A 21,055-nucleotide genomic window follows, 5' to 3' on the forward strand; every position below is an offset into this window, starting at 1 on the left:
TGGCAGACGTAGTACTTGTGTCCCGCCATGAATTGACCTCTCACAACATGGGCAAGAGCCCCATGTACCCCTTTGTACCCTGTACCCACGTTCACAATTCTCCACCTTGTACATCATTTGATAAACCTTAAATTTTGGACGAAAATCAGAAGAACACCACGAACTTCACCAGAGAAATCCAGGTCAAAAAACCAGACCATAACCAGCTACGCCATTATACCGCGGCTGCCTACATACTAGGGATGTCAAATGGATAGTTTTGGTTGTGTCTTGATTGGATCATAAATGGGTGAGCACATTTATGACCACTTGACCATTTATGACCCATTTAGCATTTGCTAAATGGGTCACTTCTCAACCACCCATTTACTAAATGGGTGGTTCATCCGTTCATGGGTGACCCAATAACCCATTTAGTTATGATCATGATACTTCTATATATATGTAAGTTTCGGGTATCTACTTGTAAATTTTTAGGGGGTTTTGGCAAACTTTCAGGGGGTTTTCTGCAAACTTTTAGGGGGGTTTTCTGTAAACTTTCAGAGGTTTTTTTGTAAACTTTCAGGGGATTTTATGCAAACTTTTAGGGGGTTTTCTGTAAACTTTCAGTGAGTTTTTTGCAAATTTTAAGGGGGTTTTCTGTAAACTTTCAGGGGGTTTTCTGTAAACTTTCAAGGGGTTTTCTACAAACTTTCAGGGGGTTTTCTGTAAACTTTCAGGGGGTTTTCTATAAATTTTTAGGAGGTTTTTTGCAAACTTTTAGGGGTTTTCTGCAAACTTTCAGGGAATTTTTTGTAAACTTTCAGGGCAGTTTTTGCAAACTTTCAGGGGGTTTTCTTCAAACTTTCAGGGGTTTTCTGCAAACTTTTAGGGGGTTTTCTGTAAACTTTCAGGGGTTTTTTATAAACTTTCAGTGGTTTTCTACAAACTTTTAGGGGGTTTTCTACAAACTTTCAGGGGTTTTCTGTAAATATTTTTTTCTCAATTGAATCGACTATTTAGGAAAATATCTTTTGTGCGTCAATATCTCAACTCACTGATCGCAAATAACACTGGTTCTAATTACTCAAACTAGATTAAAACATAAACATATAACTTTTCCCCTAACTTTCTTCCAAATTCTCGTGCATTCTTCAATATCCATACGTAGCAGAAGTACCTAACCTTAACATTAAATTAAGAATATGAGACGGGTTCCTCCAAAAGGAAAGTCATGTAGGCATCAAAGACCAACTATATATGCAACAGTTAAATCTTGACGAGGTACTGAAAAGATCCCACACACACATATATCTCCTGCCGACGCAGAATTGTGAGCGCCTACTTTTTATATTTATATATCCTTAAGGGTGTTTTTTATAATTTTTAAAAGTTTGAGGGTGTTATTTGCAAATTCGATATTTATAGGGGACTACCGAATTTTTTTAGATTTCATGTGTCATTTGTAAGTTTAGAAAATTCTAAGATTGTTTTGTAGTTTTAAACTCTTGAGGATGTTTTTTGCAATTTTTAAACTTTGAGGGTGCTTTTTGTAAATTATAAATTTACAGGGGGCTGCTAGTAATTTTTAGATTTCATGTGTCATTTGTAGGTTTTGAAATTTCGGGATGGTTTTGTAATTCTAAACTATGGAGGGTGTTTTTCTAAAAATTTAAAACTTGGGTGTTAATTATAAATTTTAAATTTACAGGGGACTATTGAAAATTTTCAGATTTCATGTGTCATTTGTAAGTTTAGAAAACTCTAAGATTGTTTGATAATTTTGAAGTCTTGAGGGTGTTTTTCTTATTTTCTACAACTTTTAAGGGTATTTTTTACAAATTATAAAATTTCAGGGGGCTATTGGTAATTTTTGAATTTCATGTGTCATCTATGAGGTTAGAAAATTTTGAGAGCTTTTTTTATAATTTTTAACTCTTGAGGGCGTTTTTATAATATTTTAAACTTTAAGGGTGTTTTTTACAAATCTTAAAATTTTAAGGAGCTATTAGTCATTTTAAGTGTTTTCTATAATTTTTAACTTTTAAAAATAAGTTTTATAATTGTTAAAACGTTGAGGGTGTTTTTAAAATAATATCATCTAAATGGGCAAATGGCTGGGTAATAACCCGCTCATTAATGACCCATTTATTTTTAATAGAAACTATACCACCCATTTATGACCCATTTAACTAAATGGGTGGGTTTGAATGGTTTATTTGACGGGTGGGTATGGGTGGACAATTGGTTTTGGGTCCATTTTGTCATCTCTATTACGTACCATTCACCGGGATCAAGCAAACCGTAATTCTGTAATTATTCTCCAACATAATCTCCACCTCACCTCCATCACCGCCTCGTAGGACCATGCCCTCTCGGGCAAATCAACACGGGCTGATATGAAGCAAGTCCAAGCAATGCTGGAACTTACTGCCTATGACCACCTTGGTTAATATGTCCGCGGGATTCTCATTCGTATGCACATTCATGAGAGAAATATCTCCTTCCTCTATGACATCCCGCACAAAATGATATCTAACGTCGATATGCTTGGTACGAGCATGGTAAACTTGATTCTTCACCAAATGAATCGCACTTTGACTGTCACACCACAAGTTCACGCTCTCCTGCTCAATCCCCAAATCGTCTAGAAGACCTCACAGCTACAATGCTTCCTTCACTCCCTCCATCATAGCCATGTACTCGGCCTCTGTTGTAGAAAGTACCACTGTAGCCTGCAACATCGATCGTCAACTAACTGGAGCCTCATGTATCTTGAATACATAACCAGTAGTAGATCGTCGTCTATCTAGATCGTCTGCATAATCTGAGTCCACAAACCCGTCGATCTGACATGTATCTTCACCAAAACACAGACCCGTATCCGCGGTACCTTTCAAGTACCTCAGGATCCATTTTACCGCTTCCCAATGCGTCTTTTCCGGATTCGCCATAAACCTGCTGACCACACTAACCACATGTGAAATATCTGGGCGTGTACACACAATTACGTACATTAAGCTGCCAACTGCACTAGCATAGGGAACGCGCTCCATTTGCGCCTTCTCTTCCGCTGTAGTGGGAGATTATTTTCCTGAAAGCCTAAAGTGTGGAGCCAATGGAGTCACCATCGACTTTGCACTTTGCATCCCGAATCTTACGATCACCCGTTCTATGTAGCCCTTCTGACTCAAGAACAATCGCCGATTCGTCCGCTCTCTTCTAATCTCCATACCCAGTATTTTCCTTACAGCGCCCATGTCCCTCATCTCGAACTCTTTACCAAGTTGAGATTTCAGCCTATCTATCTCCACCTTGCTCTTAGAAGCAATAACCATGTCATCCACATACAAAAGAAGATAGATATAATCACCACCACGAAGCTTCCGAATATAGACACAACAGTCATAAATCGCTTCTGGAGAACCCATGCTTTAGCATAAAGGAGTCAAATCGCTTGTACCACTGCCGAGTAGATTACTTCAATCCATATAGTGATTTTCTCAAACGACATACATGATTCTCCTTACCCTTAACCTTGTAACCTTCAGGTTGATGCATATAGATTTCCTCCTCTAAGTCTCCGTGCAAGAAGGTCGTCTTTACATCGAGTTGTTCCAGCTCAAGATCACCATGAGCAACAATACTCAATAGCACCCGAATAGATGTGTGTTTCACCATCGGAGAAAATATCTCATTGTAATCCACACCCTCTTTTTGTGCAAACCCCTTAACCACTAGCCTCGCCTTGTACCTCGTACCACCGAGCTCTGAAGGATCTTCCTTTCTTTTATACAGCCACTTACAACCTATCTATCTCTATCCTGAAAAAAAGCTAGAGTTGGTCAGTTTTTTTTCCTACGGGTAATGAGACCACCTCCCATGTTTGGTTCTTCCGGAGAGATTCCATCTCCTCTTCCATCGCAGCCAACCAATTCTAGCATCTCTATCCTGAATAGCTTCCTTGAAGGAGACCGGCTCATCATCCTCCACCGAGAGTGCGTACTCAACCAAATTAATATGCCCATAGTACTTCAGGGGTTGATCAGCCCCCAGCTTCTGTACCTGCTTGTATGCTCGCCTTGGCCTAATGGAAGCCAAGCTATCCTCGAGCTGCTATTGTTGTAGTGCCTGTGTATTCTCGTGCTGAACCTCCTCCTGCTCAAGCTCATCATCTACCTGATTTCCCACTTGAACACGACTAGAACCTGGTTGGTCTTTAGGTTCTATATCAATAACCTGGGACTTAGAATTCCCAACAGTTTTAACACCATCATCCTTGGGCACCTTAGTAATCATGGACTTCTCATCAAATGTAACGTCCCTGCTGATCACGAACTTCGAATCTTCTGTACATCAAAGGCGATAGCCTTTTACACCCTTTGCATACCCAAAAAAAATTACCTTTTTGGCCTTCGTGTCAAGCTTTCCCTCGTTGACGTGATAGTAGGCGGTACACCCAAAAATTCGGAGCCTCTCATAATCTGCACGCTCCCCTGACCACAGTCGATAGGATGTATCACCGTCCAATGTCGAATGTGGAGATCGATTCACTATATAGCAAGCTGTAACAATCGACTCTGCCCACCATTCTTTATCCAAACCAGCATATGATCGCATACTCACTGCTTTCTCCCGCAGTGTTCGGTTCAGTCTCTCCGCGACCCTTTTTGCTGTGGTATAGATCTAACTGTTCAGTGTCTGGCAATCCCCTCCTGATCACAGAACTCCTTGAAGGCACCATCTGTATACTCTGTATCATTGTCAGATCTCAATGTCTTCAATTTCTTTCCGGTCCTGTTCTTAACCATCGCCTTCCACTTCTTGAATGTCTCAAATACCTCATTCTTATGCTTCAGAAAATAAATCCAAGCATATCTCGAATGATCATCTATGAATGAGACAATATCTGGAATCACCCTTAGAAGTTGTCGAAGCCGGACCCCAAACATCCATGTGCACATAATCTAGTATCTCTCTGCTCTTGTGCTTGCTCCTCAGAAACTGGACCCTGTGCGCCTTTCCATACACACAATCCTCGTAAAAATCCATGTAAGGTTTCTTCAGATTCTTTAGCAAACCCTCTTTACCAAGCAGATCCAGACCCTTCTCTGACATGTGCCCAAGCCATCTATGCTATAACCGTGTGTGCTAACATGGGTCTTTACCATTTCCTTCAGCTCCAACTGCTGCATCTCCCGTCACCGTCGTACCCGAGAGAGTATATAGATTACCGTGACGAACACCCTTCATCACTGTTAGGGAACCTCGAACAACCATTTTCACTCTGTTCTCTGTTACAATCTTGCAACCCCTGGAGTCCAAAGCACCAACTGAAATAAGATTCTTCCGCAAGTCGAGAACGTGCCTTGCATCCGTCAATGTTCGAACCACTCCATCATGCATCTTGATCTTGATATCGCCTAGCCACACCGTTTTACAAGCATGGTTGTTCCTCATCAATACAGTTCCACCATCAATGCTCCTGTAGGTAGTAAACAACTTCCTATTTGGACACATGTGGTAAGAGCAATCAGAATCAAGTATTCACTTCCCGGAGGTATCCTCACCACCCGTGACGATATAGCATTCATTATCGCTTCCTTCCCCTGAAGCGTAGCTCGCCTCTTCCTTGCCTTTTCGTCTTTCAGTCTTGTTGTTGTTCTTCTTCTCATCTACTCTCTTGTTAGGACAATCGACCTTGAAATGCCCAACTTCACCCATTTGAAACACGCTCGTCCCGCAAGAGGTCTCGATTTAGATCTAGACTTTCCTCCCTTGCATTTTCCTCGCTCATTGCCTCTTCCTCTGGCAAACAGTCCCTGAGCTTGTTCCTTGTTACCACCAGTGACCATATCACTAGTTATAATTTTTCGAAGATCATCCGCTAGAAGCGCCGTTCTAGTCTCATCCATCGACAAACTGTCGCTCATAAGCATCAGTGTTTGAACCAGATTCTTATAAGACTTCGACAGAGATAGAAGTAGTAGAAGTGTCTGATCCTCGTCTTCCATTGTCACATTAATGTCTTTCAAATCCGATAAGATCCTATCGAACTTGTTGATGTATTCCCAGATTGATGAACCCTCCTCCATCTTACAAGTATACAATTTAGATTTCAATTAGATCCGATTCGTTAGACTCTTCATCATGAAGGTGCTCTCTAACTTTAACCACACGCCCGCAGCCGTTTTCTCCCCGTCCACCAAGAAAGCTACATCACTTTCAAGGCAAAGGATAATCGACGTCCGTGCTTCCAGATCCAGCTCTTCCCAATCCTCATCAGACATGTCCTTGTGCTTCTTCTCTTTTCTCGCTAAAGCTTTGTGCAATTTCTGCGAAATCAACGAATTTTTTATCTGCATCCTCCAATAAGAAAAATCATTTTTCCCATTGAATTTTCCAATAGAAAAAATCATTGTTTTACTTGTAGACGCTATTCTCCGCTTGTCCGCTTCTCTCAGGAATTTTAACAAATACTTTGTGTTTTACCACATAATAATCAACCACCACCTTAGATCAGTAGCTCAACCACCGCCAATCTGAATAAAGGCTTTGATACCAATTATTGGGCGCAGAGACACGTCCTCACGCCGCGGAAGCGATATCATCTGAGAGATAGCCCTGACTTCTGTTATCACAAAAGCACAAGTCAACCTCTATATTCTTGTTTCTCAAAGAAAACTAGAATAGATAGTAAAATTCTTATTTCTCAAAAGAAACAAGAATCGAAAGTGATATATTTATCAAAGTGAAATATATACTCTTCCTCTCATCAGTTCTAAGACTGAAATATCGAGGGAACCTACAAGCTATGACAACACATAGTAAAAAACGAGACAACAGATTTACGTGGTTCGGCAAACTTACCTACATCCACGGAAGGGGGATTTCACTATGAGGAAAATACCAAACTTTACAAGCTCTCTCTTCCTCACTTCTTTTCTTTTCCTTTCAAGTTTCACACTCACTCAAGAATTTCCCACTTATTTTTCCCACCACACTTTCTTCTTCTCTCTTCCTCTCTATTTATAGGCAAGAGAGAGTGTGGGCAGACCAAGGGAGCATGGGGGCAGTGGTGTGGGTTGTATTGGAGTTCTTTTGAGAGAAAAGAAAGAGTGAGTTGAGAGAGGGGAAGCATGGGCAGCATAGGGAGGCTATGAACATGGTAGAGGTAGTACTTGTGTCCCCCCATGAATTGACCTCTCACAGCATGGGCAAGAGCCCCATGTACCCCTTTGTACCTTGTACCCACGTTCACAGAATCAGATGAATTAAATTCCCAAGAGGATATCCACTTTTTTTTTCCATTTCAGTAAAACATTATAAGTGCTCAAAAAAATCACTACAGTGATATAATCTATCAAATTTAAGCAAAACGATATGAGTAACAGTTCCAATTGAATCCAACAAATTTCCACAGAATTCCCATAATCTTCTTATCACTGTTAGCGTACCTAGGTAAAAGGTTTCAGGAAATGCATAGCCATCAGAGCTGTACATCACCTGAAAGAAATGCACAAGTAAATTAGCAATGATAAAATAGCATCACTATATTACATGTAATGACATAAGTATTGGAATAGCAAGAGTAAATTGCCTTTGAGCATTTTTATGAAGAAAACATGCAACAATTTAAGGAATAATAAAACCAAGCAGTAACTACAAGAAGCAACCAACATTTGGCCAAATAACAACCACACTAGCTGGTTATATGCAGATGTAAAAATGGTGACCCTTCATACACTAAATTTCTGGGTAAATTCAAGGCTTATAGAATGGTTGTTGGATGCAAGAGTGATTTAAAACTCAGCCAATGCAGTTAAATGATAAAAGGAATGTGATGTCCGCATAAGTGAAAACATTTATGTGGAAAATTTTCAAACATAGCTTGACACGCATGTAGAACTTCAAAGGAAAATTATGCTGGAGGAGAATGATTTCCAGAAGCCTATTTGCAACCACAAAATAGGCTCAGCAGATTCTTTCATTATCCATGATGGCTGATCACTCGCCTAGTGTCAGAGCTACATGGTCAATGGGAGTTGATACAACTGAACTAATAGAAGTAGCATGATTCAAAGAAAACTCTAGAGAAAAGAGAAAAAATTGTTGAGTTATTTAGATACATTAAGCTAATTAGTTAATATTGTAAGGGCTTATTTGTAAGAGTACATTAATATAAAGGGTACCTCTCTGTGAGAAAAGAGAACCCTAATCTTTACCCAAGAAAATCTACATGGTATCAGAGCCATGTTGCGGCGCCTCTGGGAGCTGGGCGTGATCGTGATCCTCGTCGTGTGAATCGCGCACAGGGTCGTGTCCTCGAAGAGCCCGACGAAGACGAAGATCAGGACGACGAAGCCCGACGATCCGACGAAGATCTCAAGATCCGACGAGGCTTGCAGCAAGTTCCGACGAGATCCGACGCTGCTGGAGACGAGGGCGACGCAGATCCGACGAGATCTGACTAAGATCTCAAGATCCGAGATCCGACGAAGATCCGACGGCCGATCAGTTTCTTCCGACGCTGCTGGAGACAAGGGCGAAGCTGCTGAAGTTTGCACGATCGTGCTCGAGGAGGCGGAGAAGTCGTTCGTGTCCCAGATTCAGGATTTTGGGAACAGTTCGCTGTGCTAGAAGAAGAAGATGAAGGGGAAGTTTCCAGCGGTTTTTTGGAATCTTTGATTCTCATCAGGTGCTGAAAAGTTGGATTTGGGGGAACAGTTCGATGTGCTAGAAGAAGAAGATGAAGGGGAAGTTTCCAGCTTTTTTTTTTTTTTTGGCATCTTTGATTCTCATCAGGTGCTGAAAAGAGAGATTAGAATGGTAGATTGGTAGAGAAGAAGCTATAAAAACTCAGAGTGGAACTTCCCAAATCGACGAAGGCAATGAATGACTGATTTGGGGGCTTAAAAAAAGTTAGTTTTTTTTTATTTGGGTGTTTTTTTTATTGGAGGGAAGAGAAGACGAAAAAGGGGATCTGTATCAGATGAGCAGGTAGTTTGGTTTGCTACAGTAAAAAAAGGTAAAAAAAGAAAGAAAGAGAGAGGTTCTTGATTTGTAATAGTTTATTTAGGTTTCCTCGACAAGTCAGTCCTAGAACTGATGAGAGAAGAGCTGATATCTCACTTTATTGAGATATCTTGCTTCTTGGTTCTTGTTTTCTTGGTGAAACAGGAATTCTTGTTGATCTATCTATCTTGTTGTACTGTCGAAGTGCTGCCGGAATTTTTTCGTTGCGCACCACAAGAATAGAAGTTGGACCGATGACAAAGACAGAAAAAAATCCGATGGAGGAGATCATCAAGAAGTTGAACAACCTGAGGGTATTCCAGATCGAGAAGAAGATCAGCGCTATAGTCCAGGGAGAGAGGACTGTACAGGAGTACGCCACAGAGCTGGAGCGCTTGTGGCTCGATCACGATCACTTCTCGCCCCTTGCGAGCTGCAAGGACCCTGAGTGCAAGGAGCGTGAGGCCTCTTTGCAGAAGAGGACCATGTTGTTTCTCCGATGTTTGGCTTCAGCGTATGAGCAAAGGACGGCATTGCTACTAACCCAGACGAAGATCCCACCACTGGAGAAGGCAGTCTCGGCCATGATACAGGAGGAGAGTCGTATCAGGCTACGGTCTGAAATAGGTGGACTTACAGGAGAGAAGTCTGCACTGGTGGTATCCAACCCGGATAACACTGGATTCAGAGGGAAGACTAGACAGTGCTTCAACTGCGGAGAGGTAGGGCATCTGAGACAGATGTGTTCTAAGCCACCTAGGGAAAGGAACTGGGGTGAACATGATCAGACTCGTGGCCGTGCAGGTCGAGGAGGCAGGGGGCGTGTAAGCCAAGGAGTTGCTCACCTAGCTGTGGCAGATGAGTCTCAGACTACTGCTGGGATGACTAGAGCTGAAATAACAGAGCTGGAGGAACTACGTCTGTTCAAGCTTCAGGCTGAGAGTTCGAAGGGCAAGGGAAAAGTCACCCAGGATCTGGCTACCACTACATGCTTTGGTAACTTTATTGGTTATGCTCATGCGATCAAAGGTACACAGGTTCAGGCACTTGCATCCACTAAAACTCATGTTGATTGGATCATAGACTCAGGTGCATCTAGGCATGTCACAGGAACATCTAGTGAGTTTGCATTATATTATCCGAGTAAGCATATGCATCCTGAGACAGTTCAGACTGCTGATGGGACATCCCAACCCATCAGGGGTACTGGCTCGGTCCATTGCACTTCATATGTTACCTTGTCATCAGTATTGCATGTTCCTTCGTTTCCAGTTAACTTACTCTCAGTTAGCTCTCTCATTGATCAATTAAATTGCACCGTGTTATTTGATCGAGATTTGTGTGTCTTTCAAGAGAAGGAAACGGGGAGGAGGATTGTGACTGGTATCAGACGTGATGGTCTTTGGTATTTGGACAGGGAGACAGCAATGATTGCTGCTGCTGTTAGCGGAGGGCCAGAGGCAGAAACGATGCTTCAACATTGTCGGTTAGGGCATTTATCTTTTGAGAGTTTAAATAGATTAGAACATGAGTTAATGAAGAAAGTGGATAGAAAAGAGTTATTTTGTAATGCATGTGAACTTGGAAAACATACTCGTTCTACTTATAGAATGATTGGTCTTCGAAGTTGTGAACCATTTGCACTTGTCCATTCTGATGTTTGGGGACCATGTCCTACTACCTCTATCAGTGGTTTTAGATGGTTTGTTACTTTCATTGACTGTTATTCACGTATGACCTGGATATACATGATGAAGCAGAAATCAGAGGTTTACAAATGTTTTCAAGATTTCTCGGCTTATGTGAAGACACAGTTTGGAGTGCAGGTGAAGATTCTTCGAACAGATAATGGGACTGAGTATGTCAATAAGGAGTTTGCAGCTTTCATCTCTAATCAGGGAATTGTTCATCAAACCACCTGCCCAGACACCCCTGCTCAGAATGGGGTGGCTGAGCGTAAGAACAAGCACCTACTGGAAGTGGCACGTTCATTGATGTTGACAATGAATGTGCCTAAGTTTTTATGGAGTGAGGCTGTTATGACAGCAGCTTATTTGATCAACAGGATGCCATCAAGAGTATTAGGGATGAAGACACCATGTGAGATGCTTTTGGGCTCGAATGTTTTTGTTGTTCCACCAAGAGTGTTTGGATGCACATGTTATGTGAGAGATCACAGGTTGATGGTGAGTAAACTGGATCCGCAAGCAGTTAAATGTATCTTTGTTGGCTACTCATCAAGTCAAAAAGGATACAAATGTTGGTGTCCCACTGAAAGAAGGTTGTTTGTCAGTATGGATGTGACTTTTCGGGAGTTTGAACCTTTTTATGGGAAGAAGACGGAGTTGAGTTCCTTGTTTGGAGATGGCTCTACTAATGCTAGTAGAGAGGGGGAGAATGAGAATGAGAATGAGAGTGATATTGTGGTCGGGATGATTCCATGTCCTCTTGAGTCACCGAGTAGTGATGGTACATCGCCGAGTAGTGGTGGTGACTTAGGAGTTGGTAGTCAAAGTCAGGGGGAGCTGAGAGGATACACGAGGAGACAGAAACAGCAGCATGAGCCATCTCCCGTGCCTGTGTCAGTACCCACAAATGTTGATGACCCAAGTCCCTCCTCTCCAGTGCCTTCCTCTTCCTCTCCAGTGCCTTACTCTTCTCCTCCACCTGAGTCGATAGGTAACGATTCCTTCCCTGATACCTCTGATACTCCTGCCTTGCCCCGCAGAACCTCTAGAGTCAATGCTGAAAAACCTCCAGCTAAGTTTGGTAATTGGGATACTGATATTGCGAATTACATTTCATATGCATCCATTCCACCTGCATATAAGTCATTCATTGCATCGTTGCATTCAGTGCCTGTACCTAACAACTGGCAGGTAGCTAAGCAAGATCCTAGGTGGTTGAATGCCATGCACGAGGAACTCCAGGCCTTGAAGAAGAATGACACATGGGAGTTGGTACATTTGCCAGCTGGGAAGCGTGTTGTTAGATGTAAGTGGGTGTATACGGTTAAGCAAACTCCAGAAGGCAAGATCGACAGATACAAGGCCAGATTGGTTGCCAAAGGCTACAGCCAAACATACGGTATTGACTATGACGAGACATTTGCTTCAGTAGCAAAGATGAGTACTGTTAGAGTGTTGGTGTCATGTGCTGCCAACTTTAATTAGCCACTACATCAGCTAGATGTCAATAATGCCTTTTTGCATGGAGATCTTCAAGAGGAGGTATATATGGAGATTCCACCAGGCTTCACTACTTCTCAAGTAGCTGGGAAGGTGTGCAAGTTGAAGAAGTCTTTGTATGGGTTAAAACAGTCTCCGAGGACATGGTTTGATAGATTCAGGTTGGCAGTTTGTGGTATGGGGTACAAGCAGTGCAATAGTGATCATACTGTATTTTACAGGCACTCCAAAACTCGTATCACTATCCTGGCGGTCTATGTTGATGATATTGTAATCACTGGAGATGACGCTGAGAAAATCCTACTGTTGAAGAAGAAATTGGGAGAGGAATTTGAAGTTAAAGATCTGGGGCAGTTGAAGTACTTTCTCGGAATTGAAATTGCAAGGTCGCGAAAGGGTATAGTACTTTCCCAGCGGAAGTATGCTCTAGATCTTCTCTCAGAGACAGGGATGTTGGGGTGCAGAGTTGCATCTACTCCTATCGAGCAGAATCATAAAATGTGTGCCGAGGGTGGTGACCCGGTGAGTAAAGAGCAATATCAAAGATTAGTTGGACGACTTATATATCTATGCCATACGAGACCTGATATTACTCATGCAGTGAGTGTGGTGAGTAGATATATACATGATCCCAGAGAGCAGCATATGGAGGCAGTTCGCAGAATTCTTAGGTACATTAAAGGAAGCCCAGGAAAGGGGTTATGGTTCAGGAGTTCTGGACATCTTAGAATTGAAGGCTATTGTGATGCTGATTGGGCGGGTTGTATGGATGATCGTAGGTCCACTACAGGTTACTGTGTATTTGTTGGTGGCAATCTCGTATCTTCGCGTAGCAAGAAGCAAGATGTGGTGGCTAGGTCTACTGCTGAGGCCGAGTACAGAGCTATGGCAGTTAGTCTGTGCGAGTTGATGTGGGTCAAAAACATACTATCTGAGCTGCGCTTATTTAGAAGAAACTCCTTACAACTTTGGTGTGACAACAAATCGGCGATTAATATTGTAAACAATCCTGTTCAGCATGATCGGACCAAACATGTGGAGATTGATAGGTTCTTTATCAAGGAGCAACTGAATAGAGGAGTTCTGACTTTGAGCTATGTGAAATCAGAAGAGCAGCTAGCTGATTGTTTAACAAAAGGATTAGGTTCTAGAGAGCATGATATCTTTTGTAACAAGATGGGAATGATTGATATCTATCGCCCATCTTGAGGGGGAGTGTTGAGTTATTTAGATATATTAAGCTAATTAGTTAATATTGTAAGGGCTTATTTGTAAGAGTACATTAATATAAAGGGTACCTCTCTGTGAGAAAAGAGAACCCTAATCTTTACCCAAGAAAATCTACAAAAATATTAAGTATATCTTTTTCACAGTGAAAATAAGGCGTGGCATTAACAAATCAGTGAATACAAATGCAAAAAATCACAGCAAAAATACAACGTCAAAAAGTATGATGCTGTAAATACCAAAAAGTCCAAAAATGCAGTTTCAGACTAACCATAAAAGGGAGAGAAAGAAAGGAAGAGGCATACCTTCTTGGTAGGTGCTAATTCTAGAAGCTCTTTGACAGAAGAAATCATCCCTTGGACACTAAGTTTTGGCACCGCCAACCCAAAATCAAGGTAGACCTACTAGTAAAGAAGCAAATAATCATTGAGCATATAAAGTTTATGACAAATTGATTCGTGAAAGAACAGACCTGGGGGTACACAGAAGCAAGATATGATGCTTCTCTGGAAAATGGATAAGATGCATGCAAAAGAACAATTCTACATTTAGAGAACTTTGTATCCTCTAAAACAGAGCGAAGGTGCAGGGGGTTAGATAGCCTCAAGTCCAAGTCCTTGTCTCCAAAACTGAAAATTTTAACCAAATATTAGACCGATATAGTTTTATGGATGAGGAAAAAAGCATTAAATAAACAGTAAGAAAGAAGTTCAGAAATGTGAAAGCAAATAAACAGTAAGAAAGAAGTTCAGAAATGTGAAAGCTTCATATAATTTTGTTACCCTGTGTGAATTTGCATAGGTAAGTTGAAGCTTAAATGTGAAAGCTTCATATAATTTTGTTACCCTGTGTGAATTTGCATAGGTAAGTTGAAGCTTAAAGCAACGTTCAAACTACATGTAAATAAATAGTCGATAAAGCTCTTGTTCTTGATCCGAACAGGCTTCCCAGCTGTAGAAAATAAAATTTGCAACATAAGCATCATGTATTTCAAAAAGCAATAAATACATAACCATACAATGTATTCACCAATCAGGTGTCTCGTACAGCCTTTCTTTGCACGTACCATGTAAATCTTCAAGCAAACCTTCTTCGGCAGCCTTCTTACTGACATCTGTATCAATGTCCAAGCCACTTCTGTATGCTGCTATACTTTTCATGGCAACAATTTTACCAGCGACTGTACCAGACAAGTTCAGGAACTAACAGAAAATGTATTGAAAATAAATAATAGAAAAAAAACAAGTAACTGCATCAATGTTAAGGATATGATTTCATCTTTGCCACAAAAGTTTCAGTGAATGACTCCAGTGAGCATTTTGAACCTTTGAGAATCTCCTGAAAAATTATTCATAAAGTTAAGGTCTATACATCTTCAGACAGTGACAACGGCTATTCAAGAGACCCCGGAAATTGAAGACATTAAGAACCTATTCAGAAAAGATGAGTAATAAAGTGAAGTCACACCTAAAAAATGATGCATACATTTGGAAACATTAAATTTAGTTAATCAATGCATTAAGATATTGGGTTCTTAAGGATTAATGACAAGTACCAGAAGCAACAGACAGTTTTCTACTACCAGTATTCAGTAAGATGGAAAATCTGAGTTACAAATAATTTTCTCAATATCATAAATAATAATAGTGCCTTCTGTAGAAAGCAATTTCACATGAAACCAAATGTTGGAGAACACATAAATACTCCAAAAGATAGATGTGCAACAATTGAAGTTTGAGCTATATCTGGCAATTGGTTAAGGGACAAATAAGGGGATTCGGTCATGCATACCAAAGTGTTCAAGTCAGATGACTGCTTTAAATGGCAGGCCCACCTCTCCAGTTGGGACTATAAATGAGTAGATCATATCAACTTCAAAGAGAATGGGGGGAAAAACTACTTATATCATACTTTTACAATTTGTAGTTGGTTTTCATCGGGACATGGTTCTGATGCCCATGTAACATATCATTTTGTTCATGAAAGAGGATCGTGATTCACAATAGAAAACAACTATTTCTGACATATACCATACTTTTTTGTAATTTGTAGCTGGTTTTCATATGGGACATGGTTCTGATGCGTATGTAACATAACATTTTATACATGAAAGAGGCTGGTAATTTGCAATAGAAAACAACTATCTCTGACATATACCATATTTTTTGTAATTTGTAGCTGGTTTTCATACGGGACATGGTTCTGATGCATATGTAACATAGCATTTTACACATAAAAGAGGCAAGTAATTCGCAATAGAGATAAAATCCCAATAATATCACTCAGTAAATGCATTTTTCACCTCAATTGTCAACTCACAAAAAATGTGTACTGTGTTGAGAATATTAATTAGCTGGTCTATCTCCAATATTTAATGCCAAAGACTTGAGTATTTACATTTTGTATCATAATACAAGGCATATAATACCCCTTTAATTAAAAGAACATGAGACCCATCAATCCAATGCTACATAAGAACTTCGCATCCAATGGGGTCCTTTTTTCACATACACCCTTCTACGACCAAATTTCTAGTGGATTATTTCGCATGGATATGAAGTCTTCAATCCCTCCAGTTTATCAAAATTTACGAGCATCCCACGTTAAATTAAGTTCGATATAGAGGAAAAAATGAATGTCCTTACCACATTGAGGATTGTTTCAGCCAAATGCTCAATCCTCAAGATTCTACCAACGGCAGGAACAACAGACTTGTGCCAATCCCATTCAAGTATTTTATCAAACATAATGCCGTCATCAATGAAGACGGCAGACAAATTTGCAGCCTCGAAACACTTCGAACCAATCGAGTCCAACCCTGAGACCTTTCTGTGTTTTTCAACTCCATCCAAAGATCTCTCACAGCCGTAAAGCTCCGCAATGTCCCTCAAACTTCTCTGCAATTCATGAGACCGAATCACTCCAGCAACAATTCGAGCAAACGACTAAAACTCTTTAAAGAAAAAGTGGTTAATTGCACTTTAATAACACCCTAAACTTTCACCAATTCTCTGGATAACCCAAAGTTTCGCCAAGTTTAACTTTAATAACTCCTTTCTTCTGCTATTTAACCCAAATCCATTTATTCACTTTCCAAAACATAAAAATATTTAACTTTGACATCACACTGTAGCAAAATGTAAACAATATTTTACAGCCAAAACAAAATCCTGAGTTGTGAAGTAATTGGGAGATATTAAAGTAAAAAATTGGTGAAACTTTGAGCTACTCTTGGAAAAAAAATTGAACTTCATATAAAAATTAGAATTCTACGGAAGTTAAGAGCTAAAGTGCAATTAACCGTAGCAAAAAAATCAAGCCATAACGGTAGGTTCATTCGAACGAGGACGAGTGCAAGTACGGTCTCGTCACGTGCACCGCACGTGCGGTCTTGACCGTTCGATCGCCGGTCAAGGGCTCAGATATCATCAAATTTCGAAATCAATAAGAGGAGGAGGAGAGAGGAAGAGAGAGACCTTGAAGGAGAGAGAGTGAGGCGCGAAGGCCAAGGCGTCGCCCTCGGCCTCGGAGAAGAGGCGGAGGAAGGGGAAGGAGGAGTCGAGATCGACGAGATTGTGAGCGTGAGCGTCGATCGCCTTTACGTTGAAGATCGCCTCTCTGAGCTCGCTGTACTCCGCCATTAATCTCTCTCAAGAAATTTCAAGGGTTTTTGTTGAGTTTGACTACGATGAAGCGATGAAGCACTATAGAGGTTAGACCAAGGCTTGTTTATGTTAGACGACAAAAGACGGCACGTTGAAGATATTGTGCATTTAGGAAGTTATCCGATGATCATTCTTGGTATTTATTTATTTTTTTTTTCACTTGGGCTTTTTCAATATTAGTTTATTAAATCTTTCATGTTCCGAAATTAGTTCGTTACTCGTTGGATCTACAACTGGGTCCCTCGATTCTTGAGTTATTTTGTTTGAGATTACTATTAGCTACCCCAATAATCAGAAATTATCTCAAATTAATCCTTCTAATTTTTTTACTTTTACTCTTGTTTGAATGGACTAAATTCAGAATAGCTTAAGAATTAAAGAATCTAACAGCAATTTTAATAAACTGAGGGGCTAGATTTAAATAACTAATGAATTAAGGGGCCTATAGTAACTTATACAATTGGAGGTAGGGGTGAGGGTGGATCAGGCCAGTCCTGACCGATGGACCGACCTGTCGGTTTTGGGTTAGGGCTAGTTCAGACCCGAGCTCGGGCGGGGCTAGTAGGTCAGGACGAGGATTTTGTCCCTGGGTCTGGAGCTGGACCTAGGTGGCCCATAGCCTGCATAGGGTCGTGTCGGGTCTGATTCGACCTACGGCGGTTCGAATTGCGCGTCGGCCCATACTCCTTTTTATGTTCAAAATCCTTTTCTTTTAAATTTTTTTTCTTTTCAGATTTTTTGCTAGATTTGCATGCTTATATAAAGAGCAAAACTAGTAATTTATCTTTTTGAAAGTCTAAACCTTATAAATTTACAATAGGTAGTAGAATTATCTCAAAGGACAAAAGATTCACAATACTTTGAGTATTTTTGGTAAATCAAAATGACTATAAATATTCATTAAAATACTGAATAGAGCTTAGAAAATCTCAATTACTACTAAAATTACAACGCAGACACATAGAGGTTGTATTTTTGAATTGAGTTGATATAAAAATTAAATCAAAATGTACTATCACCGAAGACAAGCTGGGTTGGACATGGGCCGGGGTCAAGTGTGAACTAGGCCTACTTTTTTGTCCGTGCATTTAGAGCGGAATCAGCCCAACCAAGCCGGGGGGCCAAGTTGACCGAGCTAAGATTGGGCCCGCCCACTGTGAGGCCAAGTCTTGGGTATTGACTCAAGACGAGACGGGATCGGTTTGACCCATGCGTTCGAACATGTGCTTAATAGTGAAGTTGGCACATCCCGCTCCAACTCATTCAAAAGGGAGACAACGTTCATATGAGTTGATGGTGCATGGAAGTATACAATCATTTGAATGAGTTGAGTGGGTGTGAGCACTTCACTACAGCATAACTTTTTTGTGGGCTTTGTACAAGCATACCCATTAATCTTTCTATATTATATAATATATTACAATTTTTATATTAATAATATAAATTTAATTTAATTTTTTAATTATATTTTAAAAACATTTTAATATATATATTTTTAAAAAATTATATATATTATTTTAAATAATTTAATAATTATATTCAATTAATAATTTAATATATATTTCAATTATATATTATTATAAATTTATTTTATTATTATATTTAATTTATTAAAATATATTTTATTTTTATTTAATTATTTATCTTATTTTATTATTATCTTAATTTATAATAATTTACATTTTTTTATTATAATATTATTCTTTATATTATTTATAAATTTTATTATTTTATATATAATTTTTATATTATATTCATAAATATATAATTTTTTGATAATATATATATAGTATATATATTTATATATATATATATATATATAATATATATATATGTATATATATATATTATTATATATATATATGATATATAATATTATATATTATAATATGTGTGTGTGTGTGGGGGGGGGGGGGGGGGGGGGGGTGGGGGGAGTCGATCTAGGTGATGCTCAGAATAATCATTCTAAGGAACTGTATGTGGGAAAATTGAAGAAGAAAATAGAGAATTGAATTTATATTATTCTCTCTAACAGACTTAGAAAAAGAATTAATTACAATTCTCTCTAACTGACTTAGAAAAAAATTACAAATATTCTCGATCGGTTTCCTGATTTACAAAAGAGAGAATGGTTGACGGAGATCCTTCCCTTTGTTTAACATGGGTTCTTCTTATTGTCGATGAGATGCTTCCCTCGAAACTCACGTCAAGTTTGCTTCTCGTTGACGATCCGACGTTTCACCTCGCTGGAACGTTGTCTTCGTCTCTTGACTCGAAATCTTGGATGAACTTGCGTAGCAAGTTTGAAACTCAGAACGAGTTTTGAAAGAACTCTTTGAAAGAGTTGATTTATTTAACCGAAATCGGTTTTAAGCCAATGTTGATGAAAGCTCCAAGAACAACTCCGAGGGTCTGAAGATTGCCGAGATCTTTCTTCTGCCAAGAAGCCTTGTGCCGATCTTAATTCTCCAGAAATCCCCTCTAAAGGACCAGGCTTAATTAAGTTGAAATTTTAGCTATTTGTAGGAGATTAAGGGGTATAACCGCTTCCTTGATTTGCTCCTTAATGGGGTATAACTACCCCCTTAATCCGCTCTTAAGTGGGGAAGAAATCCCTCAAATCATAGGGAGAAAATGGTTTCTGGAACCGTTCAGCTCGTGTTTAAACGAGTCAAACGTAATAATTGCGTTCTGGGTACAAATTCTGCATTCTGGACCTGGGACGCAAAGTTGGGCTCTGCATTTGAGCCTAAAAATGTAGCCATGAACTCTGCGTTTGGAGTTTAGAACGCAACTACGAACTCTGTATTTGGAGTCTGGAACGCAGCCACGAACTCTGTGTTTTGAGTCTGGAACGCAGCCACAAACTCTGCGTTTTGAGTCTGGAATGCAGCCACGAACTATGCATTTTTTGTCTGGAACACAGTCACGAACTCTGCATTTTGAGTCTTGAACGCAGCCACGAACTCTACGTTTTGAATCTGGAACGCAGCCACAAACTCTGTGTTTTGTTGTTGGGACGCAGAGATGAACTCTACGTTTTGACTCTGGAATGCAGGGCGAGGGTCAGGTGAACTTGGCGAGCTTCAGGCTAAGTCTAATGTTCAGATGAAGTCCAGTCTTGCAGACAGACTTCAGAATATAACTTGCTGTGAATAACAGATCATAACTTTCAAACCGTAAGTCAGAATTGGACAAATTATATATAAAAATCGACTATCTCGACAAGACAGAGCCAACCAATTGGTTTGGTTTGCTCTTGTGCGTTTCGCCAAATTTCTTATGGTTTGAGAGATATTTGCATTTTGATTTGAAGAGACCGTTAATCTGTAGTCTCGTCATCTTGTAACCTTCGTCTTGGCTCCTTGAAGATATGAGAGTCATCAGATTGTAACTCCCGATGTTAATTATGAAGGCTGTTGAATTAAAGCTTTAATCGGTTATTTTGAAAGTCATCAGATTATAACATTCATTAGTCTACGTGAAAGTTTTTAAATTATAGCCTTCTGGAAGCCGTCAAATTATAACTTCTATCATCGGTTTTTGATGGGGATCAACTATCTGCATTAATTTTTAGATAGCCTACAAGGACGCGGCCTAAAATCACATGATTGAGCTATATTGTGGATGATCCACTCTATTGAACTTGATCTACATATTCTAAAACCCCAACACACTAAGTTTGGGGTGAACCCGTCGTCGTTTGACCCTCTGTCGAGCCATGTAAAAAGTTTTATTCATTCAAAACCGTTAAAATTGATATGAGTGGATGAAGGGCCAAACGACGACGAGTTCACCTCAAACTTGATGTGTTCGGGTTTTAGAATATGTAGATCAAATTCAATGGAGCGGATCATCCATAATGTAGCTTAATCATGTAATTTTAGGCCGCGTCCTTAGATGATTATCTAAGGCGTCACCTTAGGAACACTTCTCTCTCTCTCTCTCTCTCTCTCTCTCTCTCTCTCTCTCTATATATAT

At 39.8% G+C, this 21,055-nt stretch overlaps 1 protein-coding gene across 1 annotated transcript in view; it reads right to left on the reverse strand.

Moving 5' to 3' along the window:
• LOC109836494 (protein fluG) overlaps positions 1–17,183 on the reverse strand; it is a 39,543-nt gene extending 22,360 nt beyond the window's left edge. Inside the window, exons 1-8 of the mRNA XM_020404404.1 lie at positions 16,886–17,183; positions 16,055–16,306; positions 14,680–14,747; positions 14,476–14,591; positions 14,255–14,360; positions 13,882–14,038; positions 13,715–13,810; positions 7,437–7,485 (exon numbers count right to left, since the gene is read on the reverse strand). Coding sequence (XP_020259993.1) covers positions 7,437–7,485; positions 13,715–13,810; positions 13,882–14,038; positions 14,255–14,360; positions 14,476–14,591; positions 14,680–14,747; positions 16,055–16,306; positions 16,886–17,050 — 1,009 coding nt within the window. The 5' untranslated portion in view covers positions 17,051–17,183. The remainder of the gene's footprint in view (positions 1–7,436; positions 7,486–13,714; positions 13,811–13,881; positions 14,039–14,254; positions 14,361–14,475; positions 14,592–14,679; positions 14,748–16,054; positions 16,307–16,885) is intronic.

This window comes from Asparagus officinalis, chromosome 4, assembly GCF_001876935.1.
Source record: "Asparagus officinalis chromosome 4, Aspof.V1, whole genome shotgun sequence".
In the NCBI taxonomy this organism is placed as follows: domain Eukaryota; kingdom Viridiplantae; phylum Streptophyta; class Magnoliopsida; order Asparagales; family Asparagaceae; genus Asparagus; species Asparagus officinalis.